A 25135-nucleotide genomic window follows, 5' to 3' on the forward strand; every position below is an offset into this window, starting at 1 on the left:
GGTTTCAGATGCAATCCATCTCCTAAGCTTATCAGATTCTAAAACTCCGTCGTAAGATATCTGAGTTTGCTGAAATCCTTCTATGTCTCGAACCACATAACGATCGTTAGGGAGGCGTTTATGGATAACATAAGGCCCCCTAAACTTAGCGATTAATTTCTTATTCGTGTTAACGCTATTGTCAACATTGCGTACAACGACTTATTCTCCGACTTCAAATTCTATAGCTGGCCGGAGGGTTTTCATAAATTGTGTTTCATTAGTCAATTGCGAATTGACAATACTTTCAGATGCTTGAGCACGGATGCTTTCTAAATCTTATATTGTCTTTGAGGGATTCTGTTCATTCATTTATATTCGGCCCTTTTTGTCCAATTCCATACAGTAAAAAAGAAGGAGAAATGAGTGTAGATGAATGTACCGTATTATTTAAAGCATACTCAGTTGCAATCAATTTCGAACTCCACCCTGCGTGGTCAATTGGATCAGAAAGCTTACTCAAAATGGGAACAATTACACGGGTTACTCGCTTTACTTGACCATTCGCTTGAGGGGAGCAAACGGTTGTTAGAACATGCGTGATATTATGTTTAAGAATAAATTGTTTGAATTCGGTCGAAGCACGATCGCTTATTAGTCGCCTAGGGCGTAAAAAGTACTGATTAAGAGCATTACAAACTTCACGATTACTAATATTAGTTGTTGGATATAATTATGTAAACTTTGTAAATGCATCAATGACAACAAGGATGTATTTCTTTTTTAACTGCAAAGATGGTAGAGGTCCTAGGTGATCGATGTGGATCGTATCAAATGGTAGTGGAATTTTAGGTATACTATGTAGATTTCCATTATTTTTTCGGGCTGGTGCAGAATAAATCATACATTTTAGACAATTTTTTATGAAATTTTCCACTCGAGTTTTCTTCAATGGAAATCAATAGTTTTGACTTATCTGAGTACAGCATTTATCCACCCCAAGATGACCTATACTTTCGTGAGTACTTGTTATTACACTTTTAATCATGTCTCTGGGAACGCGAAACTGCAATCTTCCATTTTCAAGCTTACGAAATATTAAGTTGTCATGCAAGGTGTAACCATTAACCATCCCTCTTTCGATGTCACTTTTGAGTCTTTCAATTTCCTGATCTCGAGATTGTGCAATTAGCTGCTGAGAATCAATATCAAGATCTTGTGTAGCTACTGCTATTTGTTGGCGGCTTAAAGCATCTACATGACTCATCGAACACCCGGGACGGTATTGCATAGTATAGTCGTAATTTTCTAAAAAAAGTGACCATCGTGCTATTTTTGCTGAACAATTTTTGTTTTTTAATGTTTCAGCTAAAGAGTTTCAATCAGTTACTATTCGTTTTGGTTCGCCATGAACATACGTGTGAAATCGTTTTAGAGCATCAATAACTGATAGCGTTTTCAATTCATAGCTGTGCAATTTCGCTTCCGCGGGCGATGCGGTTTTTGAGAAAAATGCAATATGATGAAATTTTCCATCAAATTGTTTCTGTACTGACCCAAATCCTACTGAACTAGCATCGCAATGCGGCTCTGTTTCTTTTAGCGGAGCGTAAATAGCTAAAACAGGTGCTTTTATCGACATTTCTTTCAGTGTATTGAATGCACTAATACAGGGAGCATCAAAGTTATACGGTGCATTTTGTTTTAATAAACTACTTAAAGGTTTGGTAATAGTCGAGAAAGATGGCACAAATCTTCGAAAATATGAGAAATAGTCCCAGACATCTCTCTACTTCCTTGCTATTTGAAGGCTGAGGATAGTTTTCAATTGCTTTAATATGATAATTGCTAGGTCGTATTCCTTTACTACATGCATGGCGGCCAAGGTAGTCTAGTTCATCATGAACAAACATACACTTTTCTATCTTTAACTCAAGGCCAGTTTTACGAACTGTTTTTAAAATTGCACTTAATGTTCGCAGATGATCGTGTAAGTCCTTTGATGCTATAATAATATCATCGAGGTAAACGACAATCTCACGGTTATCTATAAATTCCCGTAATACGAAATTGATACATCTTTGAAACTCTTAGGGAGCATTTTTAAACCAAACGGCATTTTAACGTACTCGTATTGTCCATCTGGGGTGACAAATGCTGTATAGTTAATCGATTCTGGGGCCATATCAATTTGATGGAATCCATTTTGAAGGTCCAGTAAAATAAAATATTATTTATCTCCCAAGAGTTCAATACATGTGTCTATCAAAGGTAACGGATAGTTATCTCGTACTGTTATTTTGTTAATTGGTCTATAATCGATAGACATCCTTGTTTCACCATTTTTCTTTTTAACTAAAACAATTGGAGAAGCATATGCTGAATTACTTTGTCGGATTATTTTTCTTTTAAGGAGATCTTTAATAATTTCACGCACATGATTTCGTTCGCAAAAAAAAAAGTTTCCGTGGCTTACAGAAAATAGGTGTGTGTTAAGTTAATCGTCATTTTATGATTTTCTGTGTATATTTTACCTGTCTTACGTTTGATATAGTTATCGATAATAATAGAGCTTATTTGCTTTTTTTCGCGAATTTCAACTATAGACCCAATATTAAAATCATGTTCCGGCAAATTGACATCTATAGCACACATTTCAGCAAAAGTTTCACCATATTTGAATTCGTTAGAAATGAAGGATTGATTACTATTATCATTTTTTTCCGATTAGAAAGAGAACTTCCTAGGATCGCGTGGTTTTGGGTATGGAATGGTATCTCTTTTGAATTGTATTTGTTTTCTTCTATAGTTTAAAAAAGTGGCATTTTACGCTTCAACCTGTCATCCGAATCATTTTTTCAAAATCCGCAATGAGATAAGGCGTTCCATCATATGTGGTTGCAAGTAATTCATTGTTTTATTATTCATGCTCAATAATTTCTTTTAACTATACAAATAAAATGAGTGATAAAAATGAACGTTCCAAAGCATCTCTACCAAACTTATCCAAAACATCTCAACCGATTATGATTGACCAATCCATGTCTGATTTTGAAAGGATTATGAAACGATGAGATATGATTTTATGACGTAATCCAATATTGCAGACAATGTGTCCAAGTGACGAAAGTGGTTTATTCCCTAGTCCCTTGTATCCGGAAGGAGAAGCCTTTTTCGCGGCTCCATCTGGGACGAAAGTTTCACTGACAAAACTCGTCGGGCTGCCAGAATCGAATAATGAATAAACATATGAATGGAACACCTTAACCCCATTTAACGTTTCTAAAGTAACACTTACTTGTTGATACGCTTTGATTTTCTCTATATCGGCATAGCTATCCCTCTCGCTTGTAGTTTCATTAGTTGCAAAAACAGATATATTATTCTTCCCGGCTGCATTGGCGCATTCAAGCTTTTGATGATCGTGCTGTCCACACGAGAAATATGCACCAATCGTTCGTCGAGGCTTTAGGCACTGGCCGGAATAATGCCCAAACCTAGAGCAGTTGTAACAACGCACACTAGCAAGTTCCTTTCTGTTGATCTGCGCTGCTTTGTTCGGTTTCTCACGTTGATTTTCCTTAAACCGTGTGTTTTCCAAAGTTGGTAGGACGAGGTACTTGGTGTATCACGCATTTTAAGAAGAGTCTCGCATCGTTGAATGTGCGCCATCAATTCATACATATCTTTATAGTCACGCACTACGAGATTATCGTAAATCCTATCACGTGCCAAGCCATTTATGATGTACGTTAAAATAGCTTCATCGCTTACATTTCCCGATTAACCAATAGCATTCACTCGATAAATAAATGCGGTGTATGTCTCGTCTCTCCTTTTAGCGACACTCATAAGTTATTTATGTATAGCCGCTTCATTTCGATTGTCAGGAAAAGCTCTCTTCAATCCCGCTGTAAATTCGGACAACCCGCCATGCAAATGACAGCGATTTGCGAGGGCGCGCGAGGGCTCGCACGCTATACAAGTTCACAGCCCCAGAGCTCTCGCATTAAAGAGCTTGCGAGTCTAGTCATTTTTTTCACCCCGTTAAACATTGCGAGGGTGTTTGACGGCCCCCTCGCAATGTTTAAAGGGAAGGTACATATTTCGCTACGACAACCATTGTACCATTCTTTGGCTGCACCGGTCAATCGGCTACTTGCATAAAGCATAGTTGTATTCGAACTGCAGGATGATTTGTTTCAACGCTTCTGGTAGCAAAGGCTGATTAATCTTACTGGCGTGTTTTTCATTTTCGAGTACCGCTATTTTACTTCGTAGTTCCAAAATTTCAATCCTTGGCTTAAGAATAGCAATTTCATCTTCCACACGGTTAGATAAATACATGGGTTTTGCTGACGATGCTTCTTCCTTTGTTACACTATCCGTTGACTTAGGGTCAACGTCTCTCTGATTAATGCATTCGCTTTCAATAGTGTTAGTAATCGATAGCACATCGTTGTACAGCGCACGAATTTTGCCAATTGTTGCGGGTTCCGAGTTAGGATTATTGACTGATTCCAACTCACGCAACACTTTTCCGTCTTCTTTGGACATTTTTGGTCATTAATCCCACTTCTGAAATGTAAACAGCTTTATTTTTCACAATTGTTGGTTTTATCGTACACGAGGGCTTTTTATTGTTTTTGTGTGTCGTAGGAAGTGCCGTTCTGTTCGCTGTCATTCCTATTTTATTGCAGTTCTTGTAGATTAGATTATTGCACCCGAGATAAGTATAAGTAACCTAATTATAAACTGTTTACATCTTACATTTTTCAAATGCTTGATTGTAGTTTACGTCGTTTATGTTGAGCTCTTTGTCTTTTTTAAATATGTAGTCATGGGATATTTTCTAGGTGCTCTTGTAGGTTTTTCCCGAAGATAATCATATCGTCTAGATAAACATTGCATACTTTACCAATCAGATCTCCTAGAATAGAGTTCATAGCCCGTTGAAACGTGCATTTTTTAGTCCGAATGGCATACGCCAAAAATCGTAGTCTCCTAGATTAGTACTAAATGCAGTTTTTTGTCTTGATTTTTCGTCGAGTTCTATTTGGTGGAATCCTAGGTTATGTAAAATGTCCTCGATCTATGGAATGGGGTGTCTGTCATCGATAGTTTTGTCATTCAGTTTTTTGTAGTCTATTAGACGAACGCACCCGTTCTTTAGCTAGAACAGTTTATACTTTCCAGAACCTTCGTAAAATCACTAAAAACGCAGCATACGCACATAATGACAGACACCTCACTCCAATACAATGTATAAATTGCACCTCATATCAATAACCTTTAATTAGGACAAAAACACATTCCAAAATCAAATGTACGAAACTTATCGAGTATAAATAAAACCAATTCCGACCTTGGCAGGTCAGATTCGTTCGGACTGCCAAGATAGGACGTTACGCTTCCTAATACTTCGCATTCCAACTTATTTCAAGAGTTTAGTTATGTCCCCCTACCCAAGGTAAGGCTTCTAAACTCCAACGTTTCCAGTAAGGCAGGGGTCTCCAAACTACGGCCCGCGGGACGCATGCGGCCCTCGAGAGCCTATTGTTGCGGTCCCTGGCATCTTTGTGAAGGATAAAATAAATAGTTAATTATTGTGACTATTTTAAAGAAAATGTAAGTTTTGCTTTTCAAAGACGTAGTTCATGCTTAAATAATAGAAAGCTATAGAAGTTAGTATATTATGTTAGTATTTTCTTATAAAGACGAAATTTAAACGTTTGCATTAGATACTGATAGGCAACTGAAAAATGGCCCTCAACACTATTATATGTGAAGCAATGCGGCCCGCGAACAGAAAAGTTTGGAGACCCCTGCAGTAAGGGAATCCTCCTAAAGGTTTCTATGATCGCCTGGATGATCAAGTGTTGAAAAGTCCGCTTCGAACAAAGTATTATTCCACCTCGGCTCATGTCAGTAAAAACTGACCTACCGCGACGTTGATCGATGTACAGTATGTACCGTATGTACGCTCATCACATTACATGGCGACCGTAACTATCTCTGAACTTATTACAACGACATGAAATTTCCTAACACCGGAGGCGTCTGTCTTTTTTGGAACAACCCAAATAGGTGCATTCCATTGAGATTCAGAATGTGTGATAATTCCGTTTTCAACATCTTCTATTTGTTCCTTGACTGTTATCTTATGAGCATGTGGATATCTGTACGTTTTCGTATAGATTGGAATGTCGTTAGTCGTGTTAATTTATTTTGTGCTTAATTTTAGTTATCGCTGTTAACTTTTCGTTCTCCCTAAGAATAATTTTATCATGTCTCGTAAAAGGTTTCCAGTGTCAATGATTTTTCTAATTCAGTTAGGTGGTCCGTTCTAATCAATGCTTTAGTTGTATCTCTTGGTATTTTAACTGATTGTATTTCATTTGAATAGAAATGATTATTTTTTCAAAACTGTTTACTTGTTTTTTATCAGTATATTTTTGATCAATTTTGAAGGTTTAGTGACAACCTAAATTCCATATTTGTCGCTTGGTAAGATTATGAAATGGTGGAGTTCTTTTGATTTCTACCACATTTTATAGGGTAAATGTACCTATAGTGGTGGTAGTACCAATAGTGGTGGTATTGCACTAAAATGCGGTTCATACGGCAAATTAAAAGCAATTAAGTTATTTACGTTAGTGTGAAATGTTCTTTAGCCTTTTACAAAGGGTTTAAAAGTTAAATGGGGCCATTCCGTTACTTAGTGACCGAAAAATCCATTATTTTGTGAAATGTGTCAACATTTTTCCAAAATCCTTAGGATTTCATAACGAAACTCATATTTCTGTTAACGTTCTAAATGACCATATAACCACGCAATTACAAGTTTTTCAACATAACTGTTATGAAATGTTATTGTTTTACTAAAATTATTTGCCGTTTGACCATATTTATGCATTTTTAAGTGTTTTTTACCATAGTGCCATTATAGGTACAGTATCGGACATAAAGATAGAACCCTGGTGTTTTCAACGCACCTTGCACTTGTTTTACCACGTTACTTGTGTTTGTGTGTGTGTGTGTGTGTGTGTGTGTGTGTGTATGTGTGTGTATGTGTGTGAGTGTGTGTGTGTGTGTGTGTGTGTGTGTGTGTGTGTGTGTGTGTGTGTGTGTGTGTGTGCGTGTGTGTGTGTGTGTGTGTGTGTGTGTGTGTGTGTGTGTGTGTGTGTGTGTGTGTGTGTGTGTGTGTGTGTGTGTGTGTAGTAGTAGTAGTAGAAAGAGAGTGTGCTTTTTAATGTGTATTTGCAAGTGCGCGGGTTTGTGTCTGAAAAACGTAGCTTGCTATGGTTTCATATTGCATGGAAAGTATTCTGATAATGTGTGTTATCATGTGAGACAGCGTGCGTTTGCACTTGGATAAAAGCTAAAGTTAGCATCGACAGCAGCGCTTGTTCCTCGGAAGAAACCGCAGGTGTGCTGGTTGATGAATGTGCATGCGCAGCGATGTGAAATGGACACGCGCACAACAACAATGAACTCGTCATTCCCTTACAGGTGTTTCTCCAGTGCACGCCATGGAAATGCCTGCGTGCATCTCTGCGTTGAACGTTGTGTGCGCATGTTAAACTTTGTGCGTGCATTGAGCTGGCGCGCAGTTGTTCTTTTCAATGGGCGTTTTGTTTCATGAGCGCGGCAGTATTCGGTTCTCGATTTAAATGGGTACACACTCACTCGCTTACTCATTGATAGTTTTTATCCATACGCTTTTTTTGCATGCTCTACAACGATGTAATTCATCACGTGTAGAAGCAGAACGCAGGCTGAGCACGGGATCAGCCGTGTCCAACTTTTTAACCAGCGCGTTCTTGACGGTCCAAGCAAGCAATGTTAGTAACAATGGGTCGAGCGCTTCTGGCTGCTGGCATTAAGCGCAAAAGGATCGAGTTTGTGATGGAACGATCGCGCACTTTTGTCGCAAACGCGCTTCGGACATCCGAAATGTGTTTGGACAACCAAAACGCGCTTGGACAACTGAAACGCGCTTGGACAACCAAAACGCGCAAGTCAACCGGACGAAGAACACGGCGGAAGAAGACCGTAAAGTTGTTAATAGATCGAAAAAACACTGATCGCGAGGGCGGTGGTTTTGCTTATTACATCAAAAACCTAACCCAAAACACAAACAAACTACTAACAAATCTATACGAAACGACATACTTGTGAAACAAACACACACACCAATACACATTCAAACATACATACACACACACACATGCACACACACACACATGTTCACACACATACACACACATACACACACTCAAACACAAACACACAAACCACACATAAACCTGTCCCAAAAGGTGCATGCTGCGTTGAAAACACCAGGGTTCTATCTTTATGTCCGATACTGTACACAAAACAGGCATGTTCCTATAGTGGTTATAGTTATAAAATCAATAAAAACAGGTCGTTTTCTGTTTATTCGAGGATATTTTCGACATGTCGTACTGTTTTCACTAAAATAAGCAACAGAAATGAGTTTTATGTAGGTAATTTACCAAAAACAGGCCAAAATTCGCTTATATGGCTGAATGAAAAATTGACTTCAAATCAAGCACACTCTTCCGGTTCAAGGTTCCGGCATCAAGGTTGACGACAGGTGTGATGCAGTACTTTCGTCAATAGTTTCATCGATTAACATTATACATTTTTTACGATCAAATTACGGAAGAAACCAATATTATGGCAGTAATCCTTGCTATTCATACGAAAACAGCTTCTAAACTAAGTTTCATTGATATTATACACCGTTTTTTATGCATCTTTGTTTACCACCACTATAGAAACACAATAAGACGACTATAGGAACCATACCACCATTATAGGTACAACGAAGCAGTCACAAAAATTGTATTTTTTCGAAAATTTGATGTATTTCATGGTAAAAATGGATGTGATTGCGAAGATAAAACATATTACAATTGCTATGTGTTAAAATATTCAGAAAATGTCCTTTCTGACACTTTAAATCCATTAAAACACATCGGTACCACTACAAATGGCACCACTATTGGTACATTTACCCTACTTATAAAACTTTATTTTTTTCCATTTTATTTAATATTTAAAGTTGTAATCAATTCTTGTAAACAAAAGTTGCTTCGTATTTTGAAAGCGTTTGTGATCCTATCAGTCCATGAAAAAAGTTGTGGAAATCTAATTCGTAAACGGGAATTGCTGGTAAATTCGATCCTAACAAAATCATCATGCTTTTCGATAAGATGGTTCTACTTCCTCAAAAGATTTCGGATACTGTTGGTTGTATCGTTCTAGGTTTTTTGAGAATTGCGGTAGTTTTGAGAAATATATAGTTAATCTTTCCCTTTACCGGTGTTTAGTCTTCTGGTAATGTTTACTTACACTACCGTTCATTTTGATGTGCCATTAGCAATTGTATTTAGACAAATCTTGTTTGTCTCCTACTGCAGAGATTAAAATTTGTTTAATTTCGTCAAACATTTTAGAATTTCCGTTTGTGCATAACACATCTTTAGCGTGGTCTTCAATTTTATTGCTCACACCTGTCAAACAAATTTGAAAAATTTCTGGTGAGACAAATGTTTTAAAATTATTCAGCGTGTTTTTGGCTGTTTCTAGCCACCACAGTAATTGTTTTTTTGTTACCGTAAAAGTTGGCTGAATTTTTATCGGGTCCGGAATTCTAAACGAGTCAGCTGCAAGCGTTCTCACGTTACCGGTGTTATTACTGGTGGTGCCATTGGGGTTTGTTAAACTTTGCAACGTAGTGTCGTGCGCTTGCTGATGAATCGATACAGTCAAGCTTGAAATTTGATAAATCAGCTGTTGGAGCACTTGCTCTACATTAGCTGTCTGTGGCTTGACCTTCGTTAAGGCTCATTTTTTCTAGTTGTATGTCGAGATTTGTCGAGATAGCGGTATGTGCGCTAAATCTTCTGAAACGCTTGAGCACTCACTATTACTGTCGTGTTCGTCGTCGTTTGTAGACGTGCGTAACGTCGACAAAATTTCTGGCAGGTGGCTCATAAAAAATCAAAAGAAAGGGTTTACCAACTTGTCGCCTATCTGGTAGTGCGTCAGGCTGGGTAGAAAATTTCGTTAGAAATTTCGATAATTTCGTTAGAAATTATCTAGTACTGCGAATTTTTCTGCATAGTTTTTGCGTCTATCTGGTAATGTGCAAAATCTCCTCGCAAGTAGCTCTGAGCTAGTAGAAGCGACAGTAAAGTAAAAGTCACCACGAATTTTCGTCTATCAGGTAGTGCGCAAAATCAATTTTGACTGAACTACTCACTTTTAATAGCAAAAAATACTAACGGTTTTGCTGTCGTGTCCGGAGGTTCTCGGTTGCCGTTGCTGGTGCTCCAGGTGATTAACGACGGGGGATCCGCAAATCTGGTGACGGCTACGCCTTCAGTCACTGATACGTCAACTCGTTAAGTTAATCCGCGGGATCACTTAATCGAAAGGGGTATTATACCACTATTGTCACGTTAATTCGCTGCAACCGTTCCGTGCGGCTGCGCCAATAATAAGAGTCGACCGGTCCCAGCAAGCAAAGTTTACGTTATTGCGGCTGCTTTGAGCGACCTTCCCAAAGATGCAACTCACGGACGGTATATTGGTATTAATCGGTATTAATGTTTCACAATGCTGTGTTAGACAAGGAATTCATTTGTTGTATAGGTTTCTCATTCAATAAAAAACTAACTTTAAAATTAATGGCATTTTTGTAAGATATAGTGGCAGTTTATGACGAGTTGTACCGCAGCTGAGCTAGGGAAGGAAGAGGAAGAGGAAGAGGAAGAGGAGGAGGAGGAGGAGGAGGAGGAGGAGGAGGAGGAGGAGGAGGAGGGGGAGGAGTGCAGTGGCATATTAAGCTTTTAAAATAATACTCTTTGTGGCTTCCTGGCCAAAAGGGACCCCATTATCACCCAGGTGGTAGCTCTAGGCAGACGAATTGCAAACCTAACCAACACCACCGCCTACGCTACGTTTGGTCGGGGATAGGGATGTGTGTGCTGCTCCTGGAGTTAGAATCGAACCGGTGGAAGCAAACTATGCTGAAATGGCATCGGATTCTTCGGCTTCCTCAATGACGACATAACGCAAAAGCCGAATCCAATCACAATGCTGTCAGCCGACAAAGAACCATCTGCAGTAGCACACGGTACTACGCTGGAAGACAGTTATTAGCTATGATTGGGGAAAGTCATGTTGCCACCGCTGGATCAATCGTTGAATCAACTGTTGTGCCACATGGTCTCGAAACAATCTTGGTGGAGAAGGCAAAGGGGAGAGAGGGAGGAAAAGCTGGAAGAGGATAAACAGGAGGAGGAAAGGAGAAGATGAAAGAAAACGATAAGGGTAAAGTGGAGGAAGGATGAAAACCTGCAATAACACTGGTGTTGTTGGGGGGGGGGGGTGATAATGGGATCCCTTTTGGCCAGGAAGCCACAAAGAGTATTTTTTTAAAAGCTTAATATGCCACTGCACTCCTCCCCCTCCTCCTCCTCCTCCTCCTCCTCCTCCTCCTCCTCCTCCTCCTCCTCCTCCTCCTCCTCCTCCTCCTCCTCCTCCTCCTCCTCCTCCTCCTTCTCCTCCTCCTCCTCCTCCTCCTCCTCCTCATCCTCCTCCTCCTCCTCCTCCTCCTCCTCCTCCTCCTCCTCCTCCTCCTCCTCCTCCTCCTCCTCCCCCCTCCTCCTCCTCCTTTAATTTTAATTCGTAAAAACCGATCGAAAGTTGAAGAAAGATTTTCATTCATTTTACACCGCAACCACTGTCCAACAGCAAGGCAGGCCCTCATTGGAGAGATACCGCACTACCACCAATATACCGTCCGTGAGTTGCATCTTTGGGAAGGTCGCTCAACCCGTCAAACATTGCGAGGGTTGCGAAAGATTTCATGTGCTCGAAATCTTATGGTATTTTAAAAAATCGTTGATTTTATTCAAGGATTATTTTTTGTGCGGTAGTATTTGGCAAAAGATCACTATTTAAATTTTTGTGGATTTTTGAAAACTAAAATGTCACAATTCAGGTGTTTAGTATGCTACAAATTGCACTGTTATACCTGCTCTTGAGGTGCTATAATAATAACTGCTAAAACTAGGTGTGAAAAAACTACCAAGGCTCGCAAGCTCTTTAATGCGAGGGCTCTGGGGCGGTGAACTTGTATGGCGTGCGAGCCCTCGCGCGCCCTCGCAAATCGCTGTCAATTGCATGGCGGGAAAGCAGCCGCAATAACGTAAACATTGCTTGCTGCCCGCTATGCAATTGACAGCGATTTGCAAGGGCGCGCGAGGGCTCGCACGCCATACAAGTTCACCGCCCCAGAGCCCTCGCATTAAAGAGCTTGCGAGCCTACCCGTCTAACATTACGAGGGTTGCAAGTGGTATCATCTGCTCGAAATCTTAAGATATCCCGCCATGCAATTGACAGCGATTTGCGAGGGCGCGCGAGGGCTCGCACGCCATACAAGTTCACCGCCCCAGAGCCCTCGCATTAAAGAGCTTGCGAGCCTTGGTAGTTTTTTCACTCCTAGTTTTAGCAGTTATAATTATAGCACCCCGAAAACAGGTATAACAGTGCAAATTGTAGCATACTAAACACCTGAATTTTGTCATTTTATTTTAAAAATTTTAAATAGTGATATTTTCGAGAAATATTATCGCAAAAAAATAATCCATGAATAAAAATCAAAGATTATTTAGATTAGTTTTTTCGCCGCTAGTTTTAGCAGTTATAATTATAGCACCCCGAGAGCAGGTATAACATTGTAAATTATAGCTTACTAAACACCTAAATTTTGATATTTTATTTTGAAAACATCCACAAAAACGTAAATAGTGGTCTTTTCGACAAATAACACAGCAAAACAAGAATTAATGAATAAAAACTAAATATTTTAAAATATTTTTAAAATATCTTAAGATTTCGAGCAGATGATACCACTTGCAATCCTCGCAATGTTTGACGGGATACTAATTTAACAGAACTTTCTTGAATTGATGTATTACGCAATTCCTTTAACTATTTTATCAAAATAATACCTGTCAGATGCTCAACTCCCGCATGGATTGAGTCCCTGACGGCCAAGCTACACATACCGGACGACATCGGACGATGCCATAAAACGTAGGACCGCAGACAAGAGATTCGCGTCGGGCCGGGCCGTGTCGGATCACAGCGGGCCAATTTTGTATGAGATTTGACAGTTGGCGTTAACGGATTTATGGCATCGTCCGATGTCGTCAGGTACGTGTAGCTTGGCCGATACTGAGGCTGTTTAATCAGGTATATGGGTAAGCCAATTAACTCACTGGTATCCAAATGAAGTATTGGGCCTGATCGGGAACGAAAGTCGATAACGGAATCGATAATTTAGTCGGTTGGTTAGCAAAATTCCATTGTTATACAATTGCGTTTTCTCAATCAGAATCTTCGCTAACCGATCGGTTTGGCAATGGAGTGGAATGGTGTTTGCCGCAATAGCAACGTGGTTAAAAACTCGAGCAGTGGGATATGCAGTTGAAAACTTCATATAAAAAAAACCATTTCAGTCGTATAGCCATATCTACTGCTCCACCCCAGTTGATATAACAGTGGAAAACTAAATAATGTTAAAAATAATATTTAAAAGCTCGCAAAAAGGATGTTTTATCGCTGTTTGAGTTATTTGAAACATTTATCGCAAATTAAAAATTTGTTTTTGAAAAATATAATTCACCTGTTTTTTTATAAACAATCAAAACACATAAATTTAGGTTTATAACACGTATCTAGTTTATATAGTTCATAGCTAAGAAATATGAATCCAACTAAAGAAAGCCTTTTCTGCTAATCCTTCTCTTTTATCCAACCTTATGTTATGGCCTTATGGCATGTTAGAATCGGTTCCGACTCGTAAATGCAATTAGATTGAGAAAACCCGTAGGATCACTATGCGCAAGAAAGTATAAGCAACTCATATCCGTTGGAGCGGCGAGTTCCGATCGGAATCGTTTGCGTTGTCTTGCACCTATCGAAGGTGTTGTGCCTACTTGTACCTTCCGGACTATCCCCAAAAACTCGGGGTCGCTTATGGATGGATACAGTCCGGGATTGTTCGGATTGATTCACACATCGCTAGTTCCACGCATCGTGAAAAACGCGTCACCCAATGATTTTTTATTCATTAATTTAAACCAATAGGTCCACTTGAATAGCTTCTCTACTGAATCACATAAAATATAATTTTAACAAAGTTTTTTAATTTTTATCAAATTTGACGATATCATCATTTTATGTGTGGAAGCACACTCATTGTCGTATCAAGATCGCCAAGCTTCAGTGGACAGGCCATGTTAAAGGCATAGAAACGAACGACCCAGGTGTTGTGCGGGGGCGGGGAAAGTGGATTTCACTACTGTACTCACCATATATGCTGGATTTTATATCCACGGGACCTCCCGCGGCCACTCAGTCCGCTTACCGTAAAATCCGCCACTGCGGAGGGGACGTAGTATATTTAAATTTAAGTGGCCAGATGACTTGGAGGCTTCAGCCATCAAGGCCAGGATAATGGACTGGCGAGGGCGAGAGACCTTGAGCGGTTTCAGACACTCCTTATTGCTTGGAATAATTGTACCGCGTTGTTTCTATATATTTTTGCACGAGAGCGTAAAATACGGACGTTCACGGATCCAACGTTCGCGGTGCCTGGAGTTGATGGGCGCACATGCTAAAAGACACAGGACAAGGCTCAGCGAAGGCGGCTAGTTCAGAAAGGATTCAAACCTCGTCCTCCAGTTCATACGATTTTGTTTCATCTAGACTTGTTCAGTCAACAACCTGTTTTACACTTTACCCGGATTGTATGAACTGGCCTACAGTCGGTACTGTCTAAGGCCACTTCTGGTGTGGATTCTTTACTAGATGGTCCGTAAATAAACCAAATTTACTATTTTATTTATTCCGCAAAACAACACCTCTAAATGTAAACAAAAGTGTGATTGACAAATAAGAAAAACCAATGGCTACTCGAATCGGAAAGAGTTATCCACCAGTGGATAAATTATCCACCGGTGGATTCGAGCATATTAACCGATCGAATAAATTTTATCGACTTTCGTTGGCGATCAGGCCCATTGATATGGCAAATCTAAACTACTTACGATTATTACGCCAGATAAGAAGAAACAAAGCTTTATGATAAACAGGCCTATTATATTGCGTTCGGCATTCGAGAAGATTCACTTGCACGTTCATTATGAAATGAAATGAAATGAAATGAAATGAAATTATGTTCATTTTCGTATCGTTTTGCTAGCGACGTTCCGCTTTGAGTAACTCATCGGCAGATTCGAGTCGACGAAGTAAAAATCGGTACCGTATTGCTCGAACAGGAAGGTGCATTCGAGAGATTTTATGCCGACAGCTCAAGCTGTAGGAAACGCGCAAATTTAACCTCACAAAGAATTTAAGCCACTGTCTACGTGTGTAATTAAGTTTAACATAAGTTTATCAATCATTCTCATCATTCATATTTACCCCATTTCCAACAAAATTTTGGGAAAACATATTTTTAAGAAGAGCTGAATCTGTTTGTTTACACTCACTCCGACCGCCGGTTGCTTCGAACAACTGTCAAACACACAGATTCTAGAATAAAAATGTCGACGAAACCTTCATCGATTCGAATGGCGAAAACGATACCAATTTTTCTCCCGCTCGACAGTTAAAAATAACACGACAAATATAAAACAGTTAAAATTAAAAAAGAGAACTTGAAATGAACAAAATAAACAACTTTATTTTACATTTAAATCATACTATTTTTAATAATTTTTAACATTTTTCAACAACTTTTTTATTTTTAATAGGTTGCTACCAGCATATGCGTTCATTATCTTTTACCAAGCAACATGGTATAAGCGTATGAAACAGGGGCCATTGGAGTATAAATTTAACGATTACTGCTTAGAGCATTGGTGGACAAATTTATTATTTATAAATAATTATATTCAACCGACCAAACCCGTGAGTAAATTATTATTACTATCATCTATAGCAGGGGTTTCCAAACTGCGGCCTACGATGAGTTTGTAAATATTAAAATAAATATTGTAACATTTTGACTTGAAAAAAATTACATTCCTTAAACGAATATCAAGCTTTCATAATACGATGCTGAACAATCCCGCCCTGCAATTGACAGCGATTTGCGAGGACGCACGACCCGCCATGCAATTGACAGCGCTTTGCGAGCAAGGTGGATTAACAATATCAGGTGGTGGATAAGGGCCTTTGGGGGGTCGCCATAGTTGAGGGACTTTACGTCATTTTAAAACCGTTAACCATTTGGTTTCCGCACACAAAGCCTAGCAAATAGAACAGATTTCTTTGTTATTATGAGCATTTTTGTGTGTCTATTGGTTTTATCGAAAAAATGAGATATATTAACAAATGATTTGATTATTTGTTTATGCATGAAATTTAAAATCATGTGAGTAAGAGTTTTAATCTCACGTAAATTGTCCATGCGGCTCGTAGATAATGAGGAATTAATGTGAAAATTGAAAAAAATAATGCTTTCTTAATTTTTATCATCAAAAATGTCGAAAACACAATGAAGTATTGAATAAATTCACAGAAAGACACAGAATAACATACTTTAATCCATGTTCTAATGTTAAATAAGAACTCGCAAAGTCCAAAATATATTTTTAAAGAATGTTTAATCGATAAAATGTCGTAGATAAATTAAAAGAGCCAATTAAATAAATGTAAACAAAGTTTGAATCCTGGGGACCTTACGTCAAGTGACGAATTGTCAAAATGCACTAGAGTCCACCACCTGATATTTTAAAATCCACCTTGTTTGCGAGGGCGCGCAAGGGCTCGCACGCCATACAAGTTCACCGCCCCAGAGCCCTCACATTAAAGAGCTTGCGAGCCTACCCGTCAAACATTCCCGCCATGCAATTGACAGCGATTTGCGATGGCGTGCGAGGGCTCGCACGCCATACAAATTCACCGCCCAGAGCCCTCGCATTAAAGAGCTTGCGAGCCTACCCCTCGCCATGCAATTGACAGCGATTTGCGAGGGCGCGCGAGGGTTCGCACGCCATACAAGTTCACCGCCCCAGAGCACTCGCATTAAAGAGCTTGCGAGCCTAGGCAGTTTTTTCGCCGCTAGTTTTAGCAGTTATAATTATAGCACCCCACAATTATAGAGAGCAGGTATAACATTGCCAATTATAGCTTACTAAATACTTAAATTTTGAGATTTTATTTTGAAAAAATCCACAAAAACGTAAATAGTGGTCTTTTCGACAAATAACACAGCAAAACAAGAATTAATAAATAAAAAAAAATATATTTTAAAATATTTTTAAAATATCTTAAGATTTCGAGCAGATGATACCACTTGCAACCCTCGCAATGTTTGACGGGTAGGTTCGCAAGCTCTTTAATGCGAGGGCTCTGGGACGGTGAACTTGTATGGCGTGCGAGCCCTCGCGCGCCCTCGCAAATTGCTGTCAATTGCATCGCGGGCTGCTCGAAATCTTAAGATATTTTAAAAATATTATAGAATATTTATTTTTTATTAATTTATTATTGTTTTGCTGTGTTATTTGTCGAAAAGATCACTATTTCATTTTTTGTGGATTTCTTGAAAATAAAATTTCAAAATTTAGGTGTTTAGTAAGCTGTAATTGGCAATGTTATACCTGCTCTCTATAATTGTGGGGTGCTATAATTATAACTGCTAAAACTAGCGGCGAAAAAACTGCCTAGGCTCGCAACCTCTTTGATGCGAGGGCTCTGGGGCGGTGAACTTGTATGGCGTGCGAGCCCTCGCGCGCCCTCGCAAATCGCTGTCAATTGCATGGCGGGAATGTTTGACGGGTAGGCTCGCAAGCTCTTTAATGCGAGGGCTCTGGGGCGGTGAACTTGTATGGCGTGCGAGCCCTCGCACGCCCTCGCAAATCGCTGTCAATTGCATGGCAGGTTTAGTATGCTACAAATCGCACTGTTATACCTGCTCTCGGGGTGCTATAATTATGACTGCTAAAACTAGGGGTGAAAAAAATACCAAGGCTCGCAAGCTCTGTAATGCGAGGGCTCTGGGGTGGTGAACTTGTATGACGTGCGAGCCCTCGCGCGCCCACGCAAATCGCTGTCAATTGCATGGCGGAAATGTTTGACGGGTAGGCTCGCAAGCTCTTTAATGCGAGGGCTCTGGGGCGGTAAACTTGTATGGCGTGCGAGCCCTCGCGCGCTCTCGCAAAACGCTGTGAATTGCATGGCGGGCGAGGGCGCGCTGGGCTTGCACGCCATACAAGTTTATAGCTCCAGAGCTCTCACAATAAAGAGCTTGCGAGCCTTGGTAGTTTTTTCGCCCCTAGTATTAGCAGTTATAATTATAGCACCGCGAGAGCAGGTATAACATTGAAAATTGTAGCATACTAAACATCTTAATTTTGACATTTTATTTTGCAAAAATCCACAAAATTAGATCTTTTCAATGAATACCACCCCAAAAAAAATAATTTATGAAAAAAAAAACTAAAGATTAATTCAAATACTATTAGATTTCGAGCAGATAATACCACTCATAACCTTCGCAATGTTAACCAGGAAGTCTCGTTAGTAGTTTGTTATAAAAACGAGATTTAAACCTTCAGCCATCAGTTAAAAGCAATGTTAAAATGGCCCTCAACATAGTTATTTTCCATGCAATGTGGCCCTGATCCATGAGCTGAAAAGTTTGGACACCCCTGATCTATTGATTCCGTTATTACTAATATATTTTATAATCCATTGATCAGTGCCTTCAGTTCAGTTGGTACTTGGGTGCAGATTTTCAGTTGTTCCTGATCGGTTCGGTTTTACTTATGGCAGTGTGGAAGTATCCTCACATGAAGAATCCTTTGATAAGTATGATGATTTTGGTTGCATTATTAACTCCGGCTTACGTGATCTATAATACATCAACCGATGCAACCATGAATTTTGACATGAGGTACGTAGTAAGAAAATCACAAGCTTACACTACAAACTTTGTTTGTTTCAAGCAATTTGTTTCAAGCTATTATTTACTATACGAAATGTTCGTTTATATTTTAGGCATGCGTTGGCTGAGCTACGTACCTATGATCATTTTTTAAAATATTACTTGCCATCACACACAAATATTAGTAGTTATTTTTTTGGAATAATTGCCGCAATGATGTACATGAAATTTACTAGAAGCGATTCACAGCACATAATTAAACCATTACTTAAAAAACTGCTAACATTTTCGTTGGTAGTATTATTTAGTTTGAATGCTTTTACAACTTTCCTACCATTTGTTAACATTGATAACAAAAAATCTATCTTTAATGCGATCTTTGGTAGCCTCCTGAAATGTTCGTGGGGCTGTAGTTACAGTATATTATTTCTAGTTTTTGAACTGAAAAGTAAATCAAGGTTGATAAATGTATTATCGCATAATTTAATGCATTATTTAGCCAAAATAAGTTATTGTGTGTACATAGTGCAATACTCAGTTATATACGGACTTTACACCAATTTCCATGTTCCTATGATTTACGGAGGATTCAATATGGTAAGATAATTCGGGTTTAAATTATGTAGGGTAACTGTACCAGTTTTCGGCAGAGCATCTATTTTCGGCAAGGTAACTAATAACGTGAAATTATGCATATCGAGGTAAATTTTGACCCAAATTTCGAAAAACAAAATCCTAGTCTTGTCTGTTCCTCCTTTTTTACACAATTTTTACACATTTTATATTGAAGTCGCTTACTTTTGGGTATGAAAATGTAATGCTTGTCACATCGTCGTGTTTTGGGTGACTATTTTCTCTATTCCTGTTTATTTTTCTCTCTTCACGTTGTATTTGGCACAACGTACTTGAAAAGATCCAAGTAATATTATGTTCGGAAATCATAAATGTCATGGTACATTGTCTGATGAAACGTGTAGTATGATGACTGTACTCATCAACCAAAATTAAAAAAGTATAAAAACAAAAACAAAATTATTTAATAACACGATTCCAATACACTAAAATAAAAAATAAATTTCCCACAGACGTGTTTTTTTCTTGTCTGTTTATGCGTTTCCAAGGTATCCGCGTATATCTAATAACTGCGTAAGTCGAAAAAGATGTTTTGCAACTAAAATACATTTAATAAGTGACCCAAGCGATTTTTTTAATGGGGATAATTAACGCAAAGCCATCTCTTTCTATTCTTCAACCCTCCTCTCTCATACACATCGATGAACTTTTGAACCCTTGTACACACCTTGTTGTTCATTGTGCTACATTTGAAGCCGTTAAAACTGAAAGATAGTGCAAAATGATCATGAAGCAATCATTGGGCCTGATCGTCAACGAAAGTCGATAAAATTTATACGATCGGTTAATATGCTCGGATCCACTGATGGAATTTATTTTCCACCGGAGGATAATTTATCCACTGGTGGATAACTCTTTTCGATTCGAGTAGCCATTGGTTTTTCTTATCTGTCAATCACACTTTTGTTTACATTTAGAGGTGTTGTTTTGCGGAATAAATAAAATAGTAAATTTGGTTTATTTACGGAGCATCTAGTAAAGAATCCACACTTAGACAGTACCGACTGTAGGCCTGTACAAACAATCCGGGTAAAGTGTAAAACGGGTTGTTGGCTGAACAAGTCTAGATGAAACAAAATCGTATGAACTGGACGACGAGGTTTGAATCCTTTCTGAACTAGCCGCCTTCGCAGACGCTTGTCCTGTACCATGTACCATGTGTGTCGATCAATTCCAGCCACCGCGAACGTTGGATCCGCCAACGTCCGTATTTTACGCTCTCGTGCAAAAATATATAGAAACAACGCGGTACAATTGTTCCGTGCAATAAGGAGTGTCTGAAACCGCTCACGGTCTCTCGCCCTCGCCAGTCCATTATCCTGGCCTTAATGGCTGAAGCCTCCAAGTCATCTGGCCACTTAAATTTAAATATACTACGTCCCCTCCGTAATGGCGGATTAAACGGTACGCGGACTGAGTGGCCGCGGGAGGCCCCTTGGGTATAAAGTTCAGCATATATGGTGTGTACAGTAGTCTCGTCGCGGGCCTCCGTAAATTATAATGGCTCCTTGGACGAAGGGACTCAAAGACTACAGGGGGCCTATATATGAGGGATTCCGACCAATACCCCCCACTCCCTCAAGAAAAAAAAGTGTATTTGATTAAAAGCCAAGTGACAAAATGAACCACTCTCCTCACCCCCGCATAACACCTGGGTGGTTCGTTTCCATGCGTTTAGCATGGGTTGTCCACTGAAGCCTGGCGAGCTTGATACGACAATGAGTGTGCTTCCACACATACGATGATGATTTCGTCAGAATTAATAAAAATTGAATAATTATGTTTAAATTGTTATCTATGTGATTCAGCATACATGCTATTCAAATGTACATATTCATTAAAATGGATGAACAAAAAAATCATTGGGTGACGTTGGTCACGAGGCGTGGAACTTAGCGATGTGTGTGTCAATCCGAACACTCCCGGGCTGTATCCATCCATAAGCGACCCCGAGTTTTTGGGGATAGTCCGGAAGGTACAAGTAGGCACAACACATTCGATAGGAGCAAGACAACGCAAACGATTCCGACCGGATTTCGCCTCTCCAACGGATATGAGTTGCTTACACTTTCTTGTACCTAGTGATCCTATAGGTCTTTTCAATCTCGTTGTATTTACTTGTCGGAACCGATTCTAACATGCGATAAGGCCATAACTGAAGGTTTTATAAAAGAGAAGGATTTGCAGAAAAGACTTTCTTTAGTTGGATTCATATTTCTTAGCTTGAACTATTAAAACTAGATACCTGTTATAAACCTAAATTTATGTGTTTTGATTGTTTATATAAAAAAAACAGGTAAATTTCTTCTTCTTCTTCATTGGCACAACAACCGTTGTCGGTCAAGGCCTGCCTGTACCCACTAGTGAAGTGGGCTTGGCTTTCAGTGACTTATTGTTACCATAGCAGGATAGTCAGTCCTACGTATGGGGGCACGGTCTATTCGAGGCTTGAACCCATGACGGGCATGTTGTTAAGTCGTTCGAGTTGACGACTGTATCACCACACCGGCCCAAGGTACAGGTACAGGTACAGGTAAATTTTTATTTTATAAAAAAGAATATTTTAGCTAAATCTAGTGATAAAAAATCTCAAATAACTCATACAGCGATAAAACATCCTTTTTTGCGAGCTTTTAAATATTATTTTTAACATTATTTAGTTTTCCACTGTTATATCAACTGGGGTGGAGCAGTAGATATGGCTAAACGACTGAAATGGTTTTTTTTATATGAAGTTTTCAACTGCATATCCCACTGCTCGCCTTTTTAACCACGTTGCTATGGTGGCAAACACCATTCCACTCCACTCCACAAATTTAAAAAAAAAAAAACACCGAGCTCAAAAACCTCTGACTCCTTCACTTATTATTAGAAATGCGTTTGTTTTAATTATTTTTTCTGTGACTTATTCCATGAATAATATAGAACCCTTCATGCAAGAAAACCAGTATAGCGCACGATCATCATCATAATACAGGGTTACCCACGATTTATTGGTTGGATCCCATCAATTTTTGGTGAGTTCCCATGATTTTTTGGTGTGTTCCCACGATTTTTGGTCCGTTTCTTAGAATTTTTTGGTCCAATTGTTTTGATATCTAATCGGAAAAAAACCAATAAATTATGGGAACGAACCAAAAATCTAAGGGATACGATCAAAAAATCGTGGGAACGCACCAAAAAATCATGGGAACTGGCCAATAAATCGTGGGAAACCCTGTAATTAATCTTCTCGTAGCAGCCGAAGAGTGCAGACGTGTTCTACCTCGCACTCCTCGCCTGACCGGAATGTTATACCCCCGAATGTTAAATTGACAAATTCCCGAATGTTAAATTGACAAATTCCCGAATGTTAAATTGACAAATCCGAAGACTCTAACTCCTCTTGCTCCCTATCCCATCTGGACGGAAGCAAAGCGACCGCTTTAAAAGCGCTTAAAAAACGAGCCCTCTCACGGCCAAGCTACACGTACCGGACGACATCGGACGATGCCATAAAACGTAGGCCGTCACGGCCAAGCTACACGTACCGGACAACATCCCGTCAAACATTGCGAGGGTTGCAAGTGGTATCATCTGCTCGATATTTTAAGATATTTTAAAAATATTTTAAAATATTTAGTTTTTATTCATTAATTCTTGTTTTGCTGTGTTATTTGTCGAAAAGACCACTATTTACATTTTTGTGGATTTTTTCAAAATAAAATCTCAAAATTTAGGTGTTTAGTAAGCTATAATTGGCAATGTTATACCTGCTCTAGGGGTGCTATAATTATAACTGCTAAAGCTGCTAGCGGCGAAAAAACTGCCTAGGCTCGCAAGCTCTTTGATGCGAGGGCTCTGGGACGGTGAACTTGTATGGCGTGCGAGCCCTCGCGCACCCTCGCAAATCGCTGTCAATTGCATGGCGGGATCGGACGATGCCATAAATCCGTTAAAGCCAACTGTCAAATCCCATACAAAATCGGCCCGCTGTGATCCGACATGGCCCGGCCCGACGCAAATCTCTTGTCTGCGGTCCTACGTTTTATGGCATCGTCCGATGTCGTCCGGTACGTGTAGCTTGGCCGTCAAAAGGCTCTTCTTTCTTCGGGGAAAAAAGTTCCCTCCCTCCCAAAAAACCTCTTCACAAAAAATCCCATCCCCCATCCCTTTCTTCTCTGATCCCCTCTACTCCGAGGGAGAGGAGCCCCTTCTTTCACTCGATAATGCCCCATTCATCGAGGTGAGGAAATCAGCGAGGAAGAAAACTTTTAAAACACAATGACCACATTCACCACACTTTCTTCTTTAATTCTACTTTTGCTTAGGAAATGGAAACTCTGTTACCACAGTTACCATTGCCTGCAATAATACTTGGCGATTTCAAGGCCCAATATTCTACCTGAGAAAATCCCGGCTATAGTACGCGTGGCCGTATGCTGCAGGACTATTTTGTTACCTCTAGCATAGAGGTCATTCATAGAGGGCCACACGTACCCGTGCCACTAGTGGGTATGGTACTCTTTTAGATTTTTGTGCTCTCTCCTCTTCTATAGCTTCTAGTTTTTCTGTTTTCATTAATAACGATATCCATGGTAGTGATCACCACCCACTTTTTGTCCATAGTCTGCTACAAACCAACAGCCCGCAAAAACATCACAGGTGGAAATATGAGGAGATACTTTTATGATACATCTGTACCACATAATTTTCTATATAATTTTCTAAGCCATAAATGCGTCTCTGAGTCCAGACCCCTTCCACCCATTGACGCTTCCGATCAAAATTACAATAGTCTTTATTCTCTTGATGACCTTAATTGGGCTTTTAATAAATGCCGTGGAATGTCTTCAGGCCCGGACAACATTGGTTATTGAATGCTTCAGAATCTCCCCTACCGGTCCAAAACAGTCCTCCTTCAGGTTTACAACAGTTTTTTTGCCCCTAGTTTAAGCAGTTATAATTATAGCAACAGGTATAACAGTGCAATTTGTAGCATACTAAACATCTGAATTTTGACATTTTATTTTCCAAAAATCCATAAAATTAGAACTAGTGATCTTTTCAATGAATATCACCGCAAAAAATATAGTATATGAAAAAAACTAAAGATTATTTCAAACACTATAAGATTTCGAGCAGATGATACCACTCGCAACCCTCGCAATGTTTAACGGGATACTAAACATCTGAATTTTCACATTTTATTTTTAAAAAGCCATTCAATTAGAAATAATGATCTTTTCGACGAAAAACACCGCAAAAAAATTATTTATAAATAAAAATAATAAAAATATTGTTTGATACCCGCTTTGCAAAATGTCGCGCAACATGCATGCTTGAAATCGATGCTTGTTAACATTTTATTTCAAGCATCGTGAGTTTCCCAGCGTGAGCGCTGAGCACACCTCCCCTCATTTTCAATGCCGCGTTTTTGGTTAATCCTCACTCCCACCCTTTCTTTCCTTCTCCTCAATGGACACACCATTCCCGCGAGCGTAGGCCGACCAAAAAATTCCAGGAAATTCCTACAGTAAGTG

The 25135-nt window shown here is 39.4% G+C and overlaps 1 protein-coding gene across 4 annotated transcripts in view; it reads left to right on the forward strand.

The window, feature by feature from the left end:
• The window catches only part of LOC120953212 (O-acyltransferase like protein-like), a 60360-nt gene that overhangs the window by 26958 nt on the left and 8267 nt on the right, over window positions 1-25135 (forward strand). For all 4 annotated transcript variants that reach the window (XM_040372969.2, XM_040372971.2, XM_040372970.2 and 1 more), the window contains 3 exons: window positions 15844-16000; window positions 18796-18989; window positions 19094-19577. In XM_040372969.2, coding sequence (XP_040228903.1) covers window positions 15844-16000; window positions 18796-18989; window positions 19094-19577 — 835 coding nt within the window. The remainder of the gene's footprint in view (window positions 1-15843; window positions 16001-18795; window positions 18990-19093; window positions 19578-25135) is intronic.

This window comes from Anopheles coluzzii, chromosome 2 (genome assembly GCF_943734685.1).
Source record: "Anopheles coluzzii chromosome 2, AcolN3, whole genome shotgun sequence".
Classification (NCBI taxonomy): Eukaryota; Metazoa; Arthropoda; class Insecta; order Diptera; family Culicidae; genus Anopheles; species Anopheles coluzzii.